The sequence below is a fragment of the Rutidosis leptorrhynchoides genome, chromosome 7 (genome assembly GCF_046630445.1).
Source record: "Rutidosis leptorrhynchoides isolate AG116_Rl617_1_P2 chromosome 7, CSIRO_AGI_Rlap_v1, whole genome shotgun sequence".
NCBI lineage: Eukaryota > Viridiplantae > Streptophyta > Magnoliopsida > Asterales > Asteraceae > Rutidosis > Rutidosis leptorrhynchoides.
The window spans coordinates 345,642,417-345,661,654 of NC_092339.1; the positions used below are offsets into that span (position 1 = coordinate 345,642,417).

At 36.4% G+C, this 19,238-nt stretch overlaps 1 protein-coding gene across 1 annotated transcript; it reads right to left on the reverse strand.

Annotated features, from left to right (window-relative positions):
- Positions 1–16,548: 16,548 nt before the first annotated feature.
- Positions 16,549–17,595, reverse strand: LOC139860383 (uncharacterized mitochondrial protein AtMg00810-like). The gene has a single exon (XM_071849145.1). It carries the CDS (start codon positions 17,593–17,595, stop codon positions 16,549–16,551), a length of 1,047 nt encoding a protein of 348 aa, XP_071705246.1.
- Between the last annotated feature and the right edge of the window lie 1,643 nt (positions 17,596–19,238).

The following is a 19,238-nucleotide window of genomic DNA, read 5'->3' on the forward strand; positions in this document are numbered from 1 at the left end:
GGATGATATGCGGTGCTCATGTCTAAACGCGTTTCCAATGCTTCTTGCAAGGTACGCCAAAATCTAGAAACGAAACGGCCATCTCGGTCGGAGATAATCGATAAAGGTACACCGTGTCGGGCTACGATCTCCTTAAAGTAAAGTTGTACAAGTTTCTCCATTTTGTCCGTTTCTTTCATGGCAAGGAAGTGTGCGGATTTGGTGAGACGGTCAACAATAACCCAAATGGTATCATAACCGCCCGTCGTTTTTGGTAGCTTGGTGATGAAATCCATCGTTATCCTTTCCCACTTCCATTGCGGAATCTCGGGTTGTTGAAGTAGTCCGGATGGTCTTTGGTGTTCGGCTTTGACTTTGGAACATGTCAAACACTTGGAAACATAAGTAGCTACTTCCCTTTTGATGTTCGGCCACCAATATAGTTGTTTAAGGTCGTGGTACATCTTATTGGCACCGGGGTGAATCGAGTATCGTGACTTATGGGCTTCATCTAAAATAAGGCTTCGTAGGTCCCCATAACTAGGCACCCAAATCCTTCCGGCGTAATATCGGAGTCCGGTCTCCCTAATTTCGAATCGAGAGACGAGAATGTTCAAGAGCTCGTGTGAAAGGTTTTCATCCTTGAGAGCCTCATCTTGGGCTACCCGAATTTGGCTATTTAGGTTTGTATGGATGGTGATGTTTAAGGCTCGGACACGAAGAGGCACCGCTCTTTCTTTTCGACTTAAGGCATCGGCTACTACGTTTGCCTTCCCGGGATGGTAACGAAGCTCGCAATCGTAATCGTTCAAAGTTTCAATCCACCGTCGTTGTCTCATGTTTAGTTGCTTTTGATCGAAGATGTGTTGAAGGCTTTTGTGATCGGTGAAGATAGTACTCTTGGTTCCATAAAGATAGTGTCTCCACATTTTAAGTGCAAAGACAACGGCTCCGAGTTCGAGATCATGAGTCGTGTAATTCCGTTCATGAATTTTTAGTTGTCGAGAGGCATAAGCAATGACTTTCTTCCGTTGCATCAATACACACCCAAAACCATGTTTCGAGGCATCGCAATATACAACAAAATCATCATTGCCTTCGGGAAGTGACAAGATAGGAGCGGTGGTTAGCTTTGTCTTTAAGATTTGAAACGCGGATTCTTGCTCGGTCGCCCAAATGAATTTCTTTCCCTTGTGAGTTAATGCGGTTAGAGGACGTGCAACCAAAGAGAAGTTTTCGATGAATCTATGATAGTACCCGGCGAGACCCAAGAATTGACGAATGTGAGTAGGAGTCTCCCATTTACTAATGGCTTCGATTTTCGTGGGATCGACTTTAATACCTTGATCACTTACAACATGACCAAGAAATTGAACTTCCTTCATCCAAAATTCACACTTGGAGAATTTGGCATAAAGTCGTTCTTGTCTCAAGAGTTCAAGCACAAGTCGGAGATGTTCCTCGTGTTCTTCTTCGCTTTTCGAATAGACTAAAATATCATCGATGAACACGATAACGAATTTGTCAAGATACGGTTTGCACACGCGGTTCATAAGATCCATGAACACCGCCGGTGCGTTAGTGAGACCAAATGGCATTACAAGGAATTCATAACTACCATAACGAGTCCGGAAAGCGGTTTTGGATACATCTTCCCCCTTAACCCTCAATTGATGATAACCCGAGCGGAGATCGACTTTTGAATATACACAAGACCCTTGTAATTGATCAAAGAGGTCATCAATGTGAGGGAGAGGATATCGATTCTTAACCGTCAATTTGTTTAGTTCACGATAGTCAATGCACATTCGTAGGGATCCGTATTTCTTTTTAACAAACAAAATTGGAGCGCCCCAAGGTGAATGGCTAGGTTGGATAAAACCACGATCAAGTAGTTCTTGGATTTGACTTTGCAATTCTTGCATTTTGGATGGAGCGAGTCTATATGGTGCACGTGCTACGGGTGCGGCTCCGGGAATAAGATCGATTTGGAATTCAACCGGTCGATGAGGTGGAAGACCCGGAAATTCATCGGGAAATACATCGGAATAGTCACTAACAATTGGCACATCATCGATGTGCTTCTCATCGGACTCGACTTTCTTAACGTGAGCAAGGATTGCAAAACAACCCTTACGGAGTAGTTTTCTAACTTTAATACACGAAACGAGGTTGAGTCCGGTGCAACTCTTATCGCCATAGACGATCAAAGGTTCACCATTCTCGATAGGGATTCGGATTGCGTTAAGATCACAAAGGATGTGAGATTTCGTTTTGGCTAGCCAATTCATACCGATTATTACATCGAAGCTCCCTAGTTCCATGGGTATCAAGTCAATTTCAAACTCATTACCCAAAATGTTTAACGTACACCCCCGGTAATATGTGTCGGCACTCAATAGTTTTCCGTTGGCCACTTCAATGGTATAAGTGGTATTTAGTGGACGTGGTGGAGTATTAAAAGAATGTGTCAAAGTCTTGGATACAAAACTCTTATCGGCACCCGAATCGAATAAACAAGTAACATAAGTGTTGTTGAGAAGAAACGTACCCGTGACCAATTCATTATCATCTCGGGCTTCCTCGGTGTTGATGTTGAAAGCTCGGCCGCGCGTATTGGTGTTATCTTTCCTTTTCGGGCATGCATTTCTATAATGGCCCGTTTGGCCACATTCATAACAAGTGCCCGTTTTTGGTGCATTGGGCCCCTTTTGAGCGATGGGGGCAACACTTTTACACTCATTGGCCTTATGACCAACTCCTTGGCACCGGTGGCAAATTAACTTGCCACATTCACCAAAGTGATGCTTGTTGCATTTGTTGCAAGGAGGTAGGTTCCCGGCATAACCCTTCTTGCCGTCGGAGGTGTAAGGCTTCTTAGCAAAGTTGTGGTTGCTTGATTGGGAGGGTTCCCACTTTCTTTTGTTGCCACCCGATTTATCCTCGGCCTTAGGTGCCGGAACTACAATTTCGTCAACCGTTTCTATCAATTTGCGGGCCATGTTCAAAGATTCTTGATGATTAGTGGGTTTGGATGACATTACTCCGTGTTTGATACTCTTTGGAAGACCATCCATGTAAAGTTCAACCCTTAAAGCTTCGGGGTTCACAAGATTTGAGCACATCAAGGCTAGTTCGGAAAATCGTTGATTATAAGCCTTGAGATCATTTCCGATCGCCTTTAAAGTTCTTAGCTCTTGTTCGAGCCTTCGGGTTTGTTCACGAGGGAAATATTCGACAATCATCTTTTCCCTCAATTCGGCCCAAGAGAGGACGTGAGCTTCATCGGTACCCACCGATTGTACATAAGTATTCCACCATGTAAGAGCGACACCGGCAAAGGTGTGAGTGGAGTATTTGACCTTGTCTTGGTCCCGACAACCGCTTATGCTAAAGACGGCTTCTGTTTGCTCAAACCATCGGGTGAGCACGACTGGTCCCCCGGTTCCATCAAAAGTGTGAGGTTTGCACCCCATGAAGGATTTATAGGAGCACCCTTCGTTTGAGTTACCGGCTCCATTGTTGTTGTTGTGATTGTTGTTATTGTTATTGTTGTTGGAAGAGTGACCGGCCATGGCCGCATCCACGGCGGTGGCTATCATTCGTTGTAGAGCTTGTTCGGGAGTTTCGGGAGGAGCGCGTCGACTAGCCATTGTTCCTTCAAGACACAAGAATATCGTTGGTTAGTATTCTCAATAATACCAACCGTGATATGGAATAAGGATAAAGGTAAAATTTCCTTAACCCGCCTTAAATTCTTTATGTCATAATGTCGGAACGTCCATGTGAACCACCGTAATATAATCCCGGAAATTATATTACCCTGATTCACATGTGCATTTAACACTACTTCATAAAGTCAAGGTGGCGTGTCAATCAAATTTAACAACGTGATATCAAGATCGAATAAGAGTTAGATATGATAGGAGGGTTCGAGTATAATGCACAAATAGTCAAGTAGTTCCTACTTCAGTCTATATGCCGGTTGTAGTCTAGATTCACTAATGTACCCTATGACTCGGGGTCGACACCAATGAACTCTAAATCCCTATAACCAACGCTCTGATACCATCTGTAGCGACCCGACCAAATCATGTTTGACGGCGCCGACTACTTAGGTCCCGTTACGTGGTCATAAGTCTTTATCATGACGTTTGACCAAAATATGTCGCATTTATTTGATAAGTAAAAGGATGTTTCAAGTTTACAAATGTAGTTCAAAAGACTAGTTACATTACAATGTTTAACGTACGAATGAAACCTATGCGACACAATTTAAAGTAGCCAAAAGGTGCTCCAACTATGCATGTATACTCGACATCCAAGCAAGTATCAAAAGTAATGAGCGGAAGCATGTATCACACAAATGTTCAAGGACCTGAGAAAAACATAGAAATCTGTCAACGAAAACGTTGGTGAAATCATAGGTTTGAGTAGGTAAGTACAAGTGAACCACAAGATTTGCAACAATGAGATAATAGTAATACATTCCAAAAGTTTGTTTCACGAGCACCCAATTATCAATGCTTAACATTCCTTCCATAGAACCCCATCACAATAGTGTTAGAACATACACTGTTTCTCGAAAATATATTTCATTCGTAAACGGTAGCGAACCGTTTGAATGAGGGTTTGTCAAACCCATATGGCCATATAACATAAGTTCTCGCTTACACCCGACAAGTGTAACTAATGATAATCGAATTGAGGATTTTTGTTCAAACTCGTATGTAGAATGTTTGTTTTCCTGTACTTGTGTTCACTTAGTAAAAAGAAACGTTTATGTTTTCTCATCCCAAATGTAAGTGCAAAAGAGTAAAAGTGGGACTATGATCTCACCTTGAGTGCACGTATGAAAAGTACTTCACAAAGTAACGTGTGCGAAGGATAGTGCTAGTCTTGACCTAAACAAATAGGTCGTATCAATAACGGTAAACATGATAGGTCAAAGATGTTCAATTAGTCCTACGGCTCGTTACGACTTGATTATGTAGCATGTGAAATCAAATTGTCAAGTTTCATGCAAGATACAAGTATATAAACAAGTTAGGAAGGTTGCATAATCATTTGGTTAAGTTTGACAAAAAGTCAAACTTTGGTCGGTCAAAGTCAACGAAAAAGTCAACACGTTCGGGTCGGGTCCCGAACTATTTTTCTGAGGTTTTTAATCATGTATGAGCATGTTAGAACAAGTTACGTGTGAATCGGAGGTGCGTAGCATAGCAAACATTATTCGAAAATTGACAAAGTTGGACAGACCACTTTGGCGCGCCGCGCGGGTATATGGCGCGCCGCGCCATTACCTGTACAGAGAAATCTGGCAGTTTTTAAGTTTTATGCACGAACCTAACTTCAAACAATCACCATTTATGACCCGCAAACAACCAAAACATGTATCTTATATCATCGGAAAGGTATTTTGACAAGGAAAACAACTAAACACATTTCAACAATCACATTTACTTTTACAACAACCAAAATCACATTCAAGGCTCCTCATTAAATGCATTCAAGTTCATAAATGAAATTTGATGATTCGGCAACCAATTTACATGAATGACATGCCGTTTCGAAGGTGATCAAGCATACAATACAACCTAACACTTACAAATAACATTTCATGTCATTCAAAGCATTAAATGTTCACATTAAATTCTATCAAACCCTAACCAACAACTTTAAAATCACTAATCATGTTTATGAAGTTTTCTAAAACAACCTACACATCAAATTGAAGCTAGTGATACTAGGAACACATTTAATACATGCATTTATCACTTTTAACAACATTCAAACAACCAAATCACCAAATCAAACACACCAAAGTTCATATTCAAACTAGTTACTTCAAATAACGAAATCGAACATATAAATCATATATTCATGTTAGACTTGAGCCATAGACACTAATTAACAACTTTATAAGTTAAAAACATCAAGAACACAAAATCTAGTGATTTTAGAAAGTTATCCAAACTTGATGAAATCGGTATGGAATCGAAGAGGAAGATGAGAGGATTCCGAATATGCAATTTGTTTAGATGGATGCTTGCTCGATTTGATTTGGATGATGAATCCTTGAAGTGGTGTTTGAGAGATTTGGTGAAAGTGTTAGAGAAAAAGGAAAAAAGAAAAAGAATTAATGAATGGATGAGAGTGAAGGGTTGACTAGTTGACATAGTCACCTCTTTGCTCTCTTGGCAACAATGGTCCCTCTAGTTCGGTTGCGGGTGCGTGAATTACCTAAACGAGATATTTTAAAACGCGTATTAATGAGGGATGTCATAATCATATAACGGACTTTAAATAGTTAAACGGAAAAGTAAACGGAAAAAGGCGGGATGTTACATCTAATACGTTGAATTCGGTTTTCTGGTCCAACCATTATTTCTTCCTCAATTAAACTAAGTGTGAACTCATTATTTCATGTATAACTTTGTGTAATATTACACGAGTGTACATTACCTTTTGAATTTCGTTCACAATCAATAGCATGTGAAGGTGTCTTTACAATAACAAACCGACATTGAAGTACCCCAAAGGTTCACTCAAAAATCTTTCAAAGATTTGTTTAAAATCTTGTAAACTTGACCTGTGGCTCATCAGCAGGACACGATAATCATTTGAATGCGTAACCCAATATAGTTATTTAATGTCACCAATGTAGTATCCTTTGGTATATTTAGAGGTGCACAAAACATTCTTTAACCGGTTCCGATTAAAACGCTGTTGCAAAATAACTGATTTTCTATAAACCAGTTTCAAGCAATTTTTTTCGGTTTAAACTGGATTTTACAAGTTCGGTTTTTTTGGTTTTTTCTGGATTCGAATTTGATTGTATTCTGTTTCGACTTTGGTTGTTTTTCGGATTCGAATTTGATTTTTTCTAGTTTATCTATGTTGCAAGTAAAAACTAAAATTATCTAAAAAAATAATTCGATTAAAACATAACTTTTATCTAAACAATGCAACTAAAAATTTAAAGTAAAAATACTCATTAGAACAATCATAACTTTTATTTAAACAATACAGTTACACAAACGTTGGTAATATAAATACTAATACATTTCGAGCTTTGGCATGCTCATCACCCAAAAATGTATTAGTGTATTTAAAATATATCGAACTTCGGCATTGTCATCGCACGTCATCTTTACCATATAATAAGTCATCCGATATTTGCTCTATATTTCTTCGACGTCAAAGGGTTCAGATTTACTTTCATCTAATTCATTCGTTGGAGGTGATATCCCGAATTTTTTTTCCTCATCTCTATTGATAGTTTTTCTACGACTTAGCCTAATGGACCTTCCAACGTTGTCACATTTTTTATCCTCACTGCCGCGTTCAAATAATTCTTTAAACATACACATACTTCCACATATTTGAGGGTAAGTCTTGACCTTTATTCCGATACAGGATTTGACCCTAAGTAGAAAAGGCCAAAGCACAAGCTATAATTGAAGCTTCGATCGCTAATAAATCATGGGCCACATTGGCTTAATTTGGATAGTAGACTTCCCTTCCTTTCCACCAAGCTAAATGTCAAAGTGGCAAATTCACTGAGACCAATGTTGGTTGGTAAAAAGTCTGTAGCTCTATAGTTTTCCAACTCGCTTGTGGGGGCTGATGGTTGACGCTTGCTAGAGTCTTCAGAAAACTATTATCAAGGGTTATATTGTGGTACCTTCGAGATGATCCGGCCTGAAATTAATCAACAATTGGGTTTTCTTGTTGACCATATTTTATCATAAATTGCAAACATTTTTTTTATATTATATATAAAAGTTTGGTTATTTATATAGTTGGCTCTTCTCCGTTATTCTATAGATCAACCTCAAATTTTGTAGTATATTTGATATTAAAAGTTCTACATTCCAACTTTTATGCATGGATTAAGTGCGACGGAACAAGTAAAAATTAAAGTTAAATTAGTAAAATATTATATAAATTTCCTTTTTATAGCTTTAATCATTTTTAAACATTTGACTAGTTAATCTTTCAAATTTGTATATTTTCTGTCATATTTTAAAGTTGATTTAAAATTACTAAGCTAGTTGGGTAATAAATACCCGATAATTGTGTTGTTGCCTCTTTGAATACTTGTATAAAACTTGTTAACTCAGTTAGTTGATCCCACTTTTGGTCCTCAAATGAAACGGACAAACATGTATTAACTACACTATTATTAAAAGAGTTTAGAGGTTCACTTTTAAAAAATATATTTTCATACATAAAGAAAGTAGAATTCACTATAATTATTAACAAAACAAGGTTCTAGGGGTGGTTCACCACGGCATCGAAAATCTTTATAGTTAATTTGTCGTTGGTTGCTCAAATTATATATACGTAGTAGTTACTAATAAATTCCTAAATTTCGTATGTAAATCATGACATACTTCTAAGCAATAATGAACGAACAAATTTATAATATGAGCAATGAGCCCTTTCCAGACGACATTTTGCGACGACATGTCGTCTGGAAAGCCCTATGCCGACGACATGTCGTCGCTTATGTATCATCCCTAAAGCCTCGTCGCGAAAAGGTTTTCCCGACGCCTATTTTACGTCTATCCCGATGACGATGGGACCCACTTTGACTGACATAGTCAAAGATCAAGTGGCTCCTTTCGCGACGACTTTTTACAACGGCATGTCGTCAGACATGAAAAAGTCAATTGTTGACTGATTTTGACATTTTTGGTCAAAATCACCTTTCGCGACGACCCTTTTGCGACGACATGTCGTCTGGAAAGCCTGTATTAATTTTTTTTACAGCAGCTTCAAAAAAGCTGCTGTCTAGCCGAATTCGTCACACAAAATACAATTTCTGCCCAGATGTTCAAAACAAAAAACATACCATAATATAATAAATATAAATAAATGTAAATGATAAACATTTAAAATAAAATCACAAATTTCCTGCGATTACCACGATGGCTATTCGTTACACACATAATTTACATGATCATCATCATGTTTGGGAGTTACAAAATACGATAGCGGCAGAATTAGCAAAAGCTATACACAAAAACTATACTCAAAAACTATAAGGTTGTTATAATTGAGTGCCTTTAACTACATAGCAAAAAATATACACTCAACCGGTTGTAAGTTGCTAGCAGCTATAGCTAACCTCGCTTCCTCTTTGTTCATGCACCTCCTTTGGCGGAATCCTGGGGAAGTGGTCAAAGTACAATATGTATGTTCAATAATATAACATAAGAATAAAATATATTGTTGTACAAAACGAAAATCAGTGATTTCATAAGATAAGGAAATTGTTACAAATGAAATAAGGATGAACTCATTACCATAGCTCCTATGCTCGAATGTCTTTTTATCAGTTAACAAAGCTACACAATGAGGCACAAAAAAAGAAACTACTAATCTTACACAACGAATGAATATGAAGAAATCACACAATCAGCTGTAAAAAAATTGATTAACAACTTTGTGCTTCTCAACGTTATCAGTTAAACGCTTTAAAGGGCTGCAATTGTTTTATCATAAAAATAAAACAAAATGTTTCAGTTTGAAGTAAAAACTTACTTTGAATGGTAGCAGGCCGAAGATAGTCTGCTTTATCGTCATCTTTATCATAAAAATAAAATCTATCCATTAAATCAATAAACAAAATGAATCTTAAAATCTGAAACAACAATCTTCAACAAAAAAAAAGGTGGACAATATATCATAAGTAAAATCTTTGTAAAATATCAAAATTACCTTTTCTTTCAATGGCATGCTTCCGTTCTGTTTTCATGCCATAAACATCTTAACCAAACATTTCAATCTTTCTAGTTCATAAACCTGCACATTTGAACATACCCACTTATAATTAACAGTGAAGAGATTACATATGTGAACAACAATTATGAAACAACAATAAATGATAAACACAAACACTCATAAATCTGCAAAATCTAACAATTCTCTAACTTTAATCTATAATAAATTAACTAAACACAATTCCTAACTTTAATCTATAACAAATTAACTAAATAAAGACCTAACTTCATAGATCTAACAATTAAACACATCCCCTAACTTTAATCTTTAATAAATTTACTAAACACAAATCCTAACTTCATAAATCATCACAAAACCGTAAGAAACAAGTTAAAGCATATGGATTAAGCCTCAATTGCAAAAAAATTTCGGATTGAGCAACAATATCTCAAAAAGAAAAATAATAAAGAAAAGAAAACGATAGAAAAATCATACCTTGGAGCGGATTAGAGGAGAAATTGGTGGTGGAAAGCTAAAAAATTGAAGAAACCTTCGAATTTTGATGAAAACCGCCTAAGTGTTAGAGGATTTGTAGGTTTTTGTTTGTGTGAAGTGAAGGAGCAGAAGGCAGTAAAGGGGATTTGATTCCAGTACTTTTCCCGACGACCCTTTACCGACGACAAGTCGTCTGGATCGGAAATTTAATGAATTGAATTTCGTTGACCGGGTATCTGGAGGGAAACGAAAATTACCTGGAGGGAAACGAAAATTTATTGTACCTTCTATCCAGACGACATGTCGTCGGGATAGAGCTAACTAATTATAAATTAATTTTAAATAATATAAATTAAAGATATACTCCGTATAAAATATAAATAATATATAAATATAAAATAAATATTTTAAAAATTATTTTAAACTAATTATATATAAAATTATATTATTATTATTATTATTATTATTATTATTATATAGTATTATATAATAATCATTTATATAAAACCTATATATATATATATATATATATATATATATATATATATATATATATATATATATATATATATATATATATATAATTTTGTGGTTAAATTTTTCATATATTTCGTCATACAATTTCCCGTTACATCGTTGTTGTCGTTAAATTTTATTGACATTTCGTCGTTATATTAAACCGTCACATATCATCATTATATCGGGATTACGTATAGGGTTTAGGGATCACTGCTAAATTACACCATCACTTTCCACTGTTACATTACACCATTAATTACACTCCACTATTACATCGAGTTTACGGTTTAGAGATCACTATTACATTCTACCGGTATATCGTGTTTAGGGTTTAGAGATCACCCTTACATTACACCGTAACATTATATCATTATATTACACTCCTACATTAATACTCTATCATTACATTACATGGGCTTTAAAGTTAAGGTTCATTGTTACATTACACCATCACATATCACCATCACATTACAACGTGGACATTCTACCATTACATTACACCGTAACTTCCTACCATTGCATTACACCTTCACTTTCTACCATTACATAACACCGTTACATTCTACTATTATATTACACCATCACATTCCACTACTACATTCCACCGTTATACTACACCATAACTTCTACCGTTACATTACACCGTAACATTCTACCATTACATTACACAAAATCATTACACCATTACATTACACAGTCACATTCTACCGTTACATTACACAGTCACATTCTACCATTACATTACACCATTACATTCTACTATTATATTACACCGTTACATTATACTATTAATTTAATAACCATTACATTACGCATTACACCGTAATATTATACCATTATATTACACCGTTACATTCTACCATTACATTACACTGTTACATTACACCGTTAATTTAATAACCATTACATTACACATTACACCGCAATATTATACCATTATATTACACTCCTACATTAATACTCTATCATTACATTATCTTACATTGGGTTTAAGGTTAGGGTTGACTTTTACATTACACAATCACATACCACCATTACATTACTACGTGGACATTCTTCCATTACATTACACTGTAACTTTCTACCATTGCATTACACCTTCACTTTCTACCACTGTATTACACCGTTATATTCCACTTTTATATTACACTGACACATTCATGACTACTACATTCCACCGTTATACTACACCTTCACATTCTATCATTACATTACACCGTTACATTCCACTGTTATATTACACCGTCATATTCCACTACTACATTCCACCGTTATACTACACCATAACTTCTACCGTTACATTACACCGTAACATTCTACCATTACATTACACCATTACATTACACAGTCACATTGTACCATTACATTACACATTCACATTCTACCATTACATTACATCGTTACAATCTACCATTACATTACACCGTTAATTTAATAACCATTACATTACACATTATACCGTAATATTATACCATTATATTACACTCCTACATTGATACTCTATCATTACATTACATTGGGTTTAAGATTAGGGTTCATTGTTACATTACACCATCACATACCACTATTACATTACAATGTGAAGATTTTGACCATTACATTACACCGCAACTTCCTACCATTGCATTAAACCTTCATTTTCTACCATTACATTACACCCTTACATTCCACTGTTATATTGCACTGTCACATTGTACCATTACAATACGCTGTCATATTCTACCATTACATTACAGCGTTACATTACATCATTAAATTCCACATGTCACTCCAATCATTACATTACATTACACGATTACATTTTGTCATTACCTTTCGTCGAGATTAGTATCCTTTTGGCGGGTAACTTTTCGTTGAAAATCTTTGGTTGAATATTCTTGGCGCGAATATTTTTGGAGGGAAACAAATGGCTGGATTTTTTGGTGCCAAAATCCAACAAATTCGATCTATTTATACAACTGCAACCCTCACCATTTACATCTACTCAATTTGTAATGGTAGCATGAAAAATAATTTTCCTTTTCTTAATTCATAATGATGAACTAATGTGGATGTGGCGAACATGCAATTATCCGAACATCTTGTGGCCCGTAACCAAATTTCTTTTTTCTAAATGTTGTTTTAAATTAATTTATCTTCATTAAAAAGGAAAAAAATGAATTTGATCAATGCCGACGACATGTCGTCGGTAAGTTGGGCGGGAATTATTTTCCTGGTAAGCGCCAAAACATAAAAAGGAAAAATAAAAAATGGTTGGCATTCCCGACGACATGTCGTCTGGAATGGTTGGCGGGAAATTTTTTTTATGCTTGCCGCCAAGACATAAAATTGAAAAAGAAATCGGTATATTAATAGCGACGACTTTCCGACGACATGTCGTCGGGATAGGTCGGTCAACAAAAAACTACGAAAAGTCTGACAAAGAAGTGAATTTTTTGTCGTTTTGCGGTATTAATCCCGACGACACATGTCGTCGGGAAAAGTGTCGTCGGGAATGTTCACTTTTCTTGTAGTGGTAAATACTTTATCTTGTGAAATAATAAATACTTTATCGGCTAAAGTATATTCAATTAAAGTGTCATGTAAAATTTTTCTTAAATTAGATGACGTATGAGGATACCCAAATAGTTTAAAAAAATTAGCCTTATCATCAATAACTAAGATTCGGGATTAAACCCATTAGCCAGAACGGGTATATAAGAATTTAGTGTACCTTGTGGTGTGGTCTAAATAACAGAAGTTATAGAAACACCATATTTATAGCTTCAAAAACCTTCAACAATATCATTTGTAGCGTCTTGCAATAAAGCAAACAAAAAGCACCATCTATTTATATATTATACTTGTAGGGTAAATTGATCCAAAAAACTTTAAAAAAACAACTAAAGAGCCCGTTTTTGTGGGAACCGATTTTTACCCGGTCACATACAAACTTCAGGAACCAGACAAACCATGGTATGCTTGAACACAATCGGTTTTTGAAGAACTAGTTATTTGGGGAAATGGTTCAGGTCAGGTAGTCGGGTATTCAGTAACCATTTTTTTTTTCACCTCTAGGTATAATAATTGACCATACGAGGATGTCTCGCTCATATGTAATAATTCATCAAACATATTCTCAGTTTTCTCATACACCAATTGGTCTATGTACATTTTTGTAATATAGTTAAAGAGTGTCGACCGGTTGCATCATAAAGTTCTTTAAAAATCTTAAAATGATAGTTTTTGAATCACTAGAGTATTGAGATATACCGTGTGAAATTCAAAGTAACAATTGAGAGCGCATAAAAATATCTTTCAAAAATGCTCGACGGATATTTTGGCATCTTTGAAACTCATCCTTCAATAAACGATTCACAACAACTTCTTACTCCCTTTTAATGTAGGTTCAAGATTGTCAATCGTTATTGTGAGGATTGACCCAGGTATTGCGGCACTAATTCTATAATCACGTCGTCTTCAAAACTAGATGCAAAAACTAGAGAAATTGAAATGTAGTGTATTGCTTTGTGAAAGCCATGAATATATTGATGTTGTAATCATAGTTATTGTGAGATAATTAGCGATAAACAACTTGTACTTCAACACTTAGGTGATCAAGATAATTGCATGTGAATGTACGTAATTGGTAATTGAATGATAAATTGAACATCACATTTGTGTAATTTCATTGAGTGATCTTTGTAATTAGGATTCTATGTGAATTTCGTTGAATCTCAATAGCTTAATCGTTATCAAATGAGATTAATGTGAGTTTGTCAAGTTTAATCGATTAGATTATAATTCATTAGACATTTAATCGGCTTTAATTTTGAAGGACAATCCACCATGATTATGAATCATTAGAGTGAACATTGCTCGTTATCATCTAAATTTCGTTTACTCTAATTCTTGTATTTTAGTTTTAATATTAAAAATCCAATCAATCAAAACCTTTTCTTTAGAACAATTATTAGTTAATTTAATTCTGAACAACTGCTCTCCGTGAACGAATCTGAACTTGCTAAATACTTTACAGCATTGATCAAGAATAGTTTTATGACTCGTGTGTTAAAACCATTTAGCTTATTTAGGTGTGGTTTTACATCATCAACTTTTTGGCGCCGCTGTAGGGGAGCTGTAGGGGAGTGGTGTTTTTTTAGGATTTTAAAATCTTTTAGTTGTTCGATCCTTTCGTGGGAACTTGTTTTTGCAAAAGTTACTTTTTGTTATTTTGTTTGGTTTTACGCGCTTGTTTGGTGGTGTTGTGATTGCAGGTTAGGTGGAAGCGCATGAAACTACGTTTTGCGAAATCAGAAGTAGTTGAGCCATTTTTTGAACCAGAATGAGAATATCACGAGCGGTTGAAGTTGAGAGAAAAGTTTTTCTCTTATCATGAGGTTAGGGTCCTAATCACTGGATTCTGAGGTTGCTACTGAGATAGTCATTGAGTTTAGACTGTTATTGAGGAACCAATCATGGGTGATCCGAATGATCAATCTATGTGGACTGCTAGGCAAACTGCACTACCAGCTCTACCATCAGCTATTCAGAGATCATATATTGTCGCCGATTTGTTTGAGGTTAAGCCTTAATTTATTCACATGGTTAGTGAGATCCCCGTGCACAGACCCTATCCTTTCATCAAAGATAGATTCATGCGATAACTATTTAGACAATGAATACAGAGAACGCGAATGATTGTTACTCTGGAACTCCTTACATGCACGTTCGGACAAAAAAATTATCCACAGCCATAATCCACCCATATAACAAATCACGGTATTATTTAAACTTCATCGTGACATATCCTATGAATCGTCGCCATAGTATCCATACTATTTATCTACACCAATAATGAATCCAGCAAGTCAGGAATATGTTTAATCCATGATTTTCCACAATGATCTTAATACCGACGCTCACTTGTGTCTCCTTGATCGGAATATCTTTTTTGATCTCAGTCTCACATTGATCAATGTAAACCCTAGGCTCACACGGGTTTTAATTAGCCAAACTCGTTTCTTTTGAAAATTTCTCCTCTCACAACACCATATTAGATTTAGGCCCAAAGGATCCTAAACTTCTCTCCATAGCCTCTTCATTCTTGACTCCAATAAAGCGTACAAAACCAAAGCTCTGTCCCGATTTCGCCCTTTTGTTAGCAATAAAAGCATCAACAATCTTCCAAAAGGATTTATACTCCATCCCAATTGCCTTACATTTATATACTACGGTAATATTAGTGATGTAAAAAGATGTAGTCAATCTCTCTACATCGTTATGAAAAGGGTTAGGAATACCCTTTTCACCGCTCTTATTCGTTCATAACTTCCAGATAAAGTCGTCTGCCTCCTTCACAGTGTACCTATTTAACCCCATGTCCCAACAAACCGTCGCTAGATTCAATTTTTTTAGAGAATGTTTTTAAAAGAATATAATCTGTTGGTCTCATTCATCGATATACATTTGGTGTATATACACGATTACATGCGATTATAAACAAGGAAAGTGTATCAATCCTAACAAACTATTCCACTAACTTAGGAGTAGATATACAATGAAATCACTATATTAAATACAAAGTCAATGATATAATTTTTATATATAAATGCTCTGTTAATACTCCCCAACAGTTGAAGCGTCGAGTCTCCCGATGCGAAGACTAGACCGAAATTCAGTAAACAGCAGACGTGGAAGACCTTTCGTAAAGATGTCAGCTATCTGGTATCTAGTGGGCACATGTAGAACACGAACTTGACCTTTCGCAACTTTCTCGCTAACAAAATGAATATCCATCTCTATGTGTTTAGTACATTGATGCTAAACGTGATTTCCGGATAGCTAAATAGCGCTTATGTTGTCACAAAAAACCAACGTAGCTTTCGAAGTGGGACAATGAAGTTCAAGAAGGAGTTTGCGTAGCCAACATGATTCAGCTACAACATTTGCAACACCACGGTACTCGACTTCCGCACTAGATCGGGATAACGTAGTCTGCTGTTTGGATGACCAGGAGATCAGATTATCCCCATAATAAACACAATAACCGGAGGTAGAACGCCTTGTGTCGGGGAAACCGTCCCAATCTGCATCAGTGTATGCTATTAACTCGTTTGAGCGAATCCGAGTAATGTGAATGCCGATCTGGGTGGTTCCTTGTAAATATCGAATAATATGCTTTAAAGCATCCATGTGAACATCTTTCGGATCATGCATATGCAAGCGAACTTGTTGAACCGCATAGGAAATATCCGGTCTCGTGAAAGTAATATACTGTAACGCACCTGCTAAACTTCGATATTTAGTAACATTTGCATATGGGCGACCTTTCTTAGAACTCACTTTACCGACTGTATCAACTGGTGTGGAAATAGGATTGCAATTTGTGAGACCTGAACGAGCAATAATTGCTTTAGCGTACGCCTGTTGTGTCAAGAATATACCATGTTTGGTTCGAACGACCGAAATACCCAAGAAGGAATGTAGAGGCCCTAAATCTTTCATAGCAAATTCATTGGACAATAAATTCATAAGTGTCTTACTCAAAGCATCACTAGAGGTGGTGAGTACGATGTCGTCGACATATAATAATAAATAAGCGATGTCTTTGTCATGGTGATAGATAAATAAGGAGTGATCACATTTTCTATGAGTGAACCCAATGGTTGATGCGAAGTCGGCAAACCGTTGATACCAAGCCCGAGGAGCTTGTTTTAAACCGTATAGTGACCGCTTCAAAAGACAAACATGATCCGGATATTTCATGTCTCGAAAACCCATAGGTTGGTCCATGTACACCGTTTCGTGAAGATGGCCATGTAAAAATGCGTTTTTAACGTCAAGTTGGTGAATGGGCCATGACTTAGAAACCGCAATACTAAGAACCATGCGTATAGTGGCTGGTTAAACAACAGGACTAAATGTCTCGTGAAAATCGATTCCGAGATGTTGAGATTTCCCATCGCCTACAAGGCGAGCTTTGTATCTTTCAAATGTTCCATCAGACTTTGTTTTGTGCCTAAAAATCCACATAGATCTAATAACCTGCATGTTAGGTAAACGGGGTATAAGAACCCATGTATTATTATTTATCAAAGTCGTATATTCGTCGGTCATGGCATGTTTCCAATTAGGATCAGATAAGGCATCTTTAGGGTTAGATGGAAGAGGAGAGAGAGTGGTGGTGGCGGATAAATTAAAGGGAACATTAGGTTTCACTATACCCGACATACTACGTGTGTGTATCGTACGGACAGGAGCAGTAGGAGATATAGGAGACTGTGTGGTGGATTTATTAGGAGTTGAAGTGGGAGATCGGGAATCAGAAGTATTAGCAGTAGGACTAGTAGGATTCGATGGAGTCATATCATGGGAGAATGGACTGGACTGATTTGAATTATTACTTGTATCAGGAGTAGTTGGTGGGCTAGTAGAAGGTATGGTGTTTGGTGTAAGTGGGTTAGATGGTGACATAGAATTTAGGTCCATGATCGATGGCCCTTCAGTAGGTGTTGGTCCACTAGGTGATGAGTGTATGTGTGAATTAAGAATTAGGGGGTTTGTGTCATCCGTACAGAAAGAGTAGGTAGAGTTGGTGGTGGGATGTATTTTTGAGATAGGAAATGTAGTTTTGTCGAAAACGACATGTCTAGAAATAATTATTTTGTGTGTTGATAAGTCGTAGCATTTGTATCCGCGATGATTAGGAGGATAACCTAAGAACACACATGGAGTGGATCGAGCTTCAAGTTTATTTATTTTTGTAGGTGAAAAAAGAGGATAGCATAAGCAACCGAATACACTTAAGAAATAATATGAGGGAAGACGATTGTATAACTTTTGAGTGGGGGAGATGTTGTGAAGAATTTTGCTTGGAAGAATATTTAGGAGATAGGTGGCCATTTCAAGGGCGTGATGCTAAAAATGTGGAGGAACAGAGGAATGAGAAAGAAGAGTGCGCATTATATTATTAATCGCACGGATTTTTCTTTCGGCTTTGCCGTTTTGAGTTGAGGTGTAGGGACACGAAAAACGGAAAGTCATACCATTTGTTCTACAAAAATCGTGAAATAATGTATTATTATATTCTGTCCCGTTATCACATTAAAGTTGTTTAATTTGGGTTCCAAATTGAGTTTTTATATAGGAGTGAAATGTTTGAAAAATGGAAAAAACTTGCGACTTGTGTCGAATGAGGTATGTCCATAGGAAATTCGTATAATTATCAAGAAACAGAAGATAATATTTATGACCACTAGAACTAACAATAGGAGAAGTCCATAAATCACTATGTATTATTTCAAACGAAGAAAAAGTAGACGAGTGCGATGCATAAAATGGTAATCGTGTTTGTTTGCCAAAAATTAATGATTGACAAACTTTATTACTAGAATTCAAATTACATGAAATTAAACGTTTATTTCTAAGAGATTTCAAAACATCACCGCCCGGATGACCTAGATGATGATGCCACAAATCTTGAGACAAAGCAATAAAAGTGGACGCAGTGTTGAGTTGATGTAACATGGAAG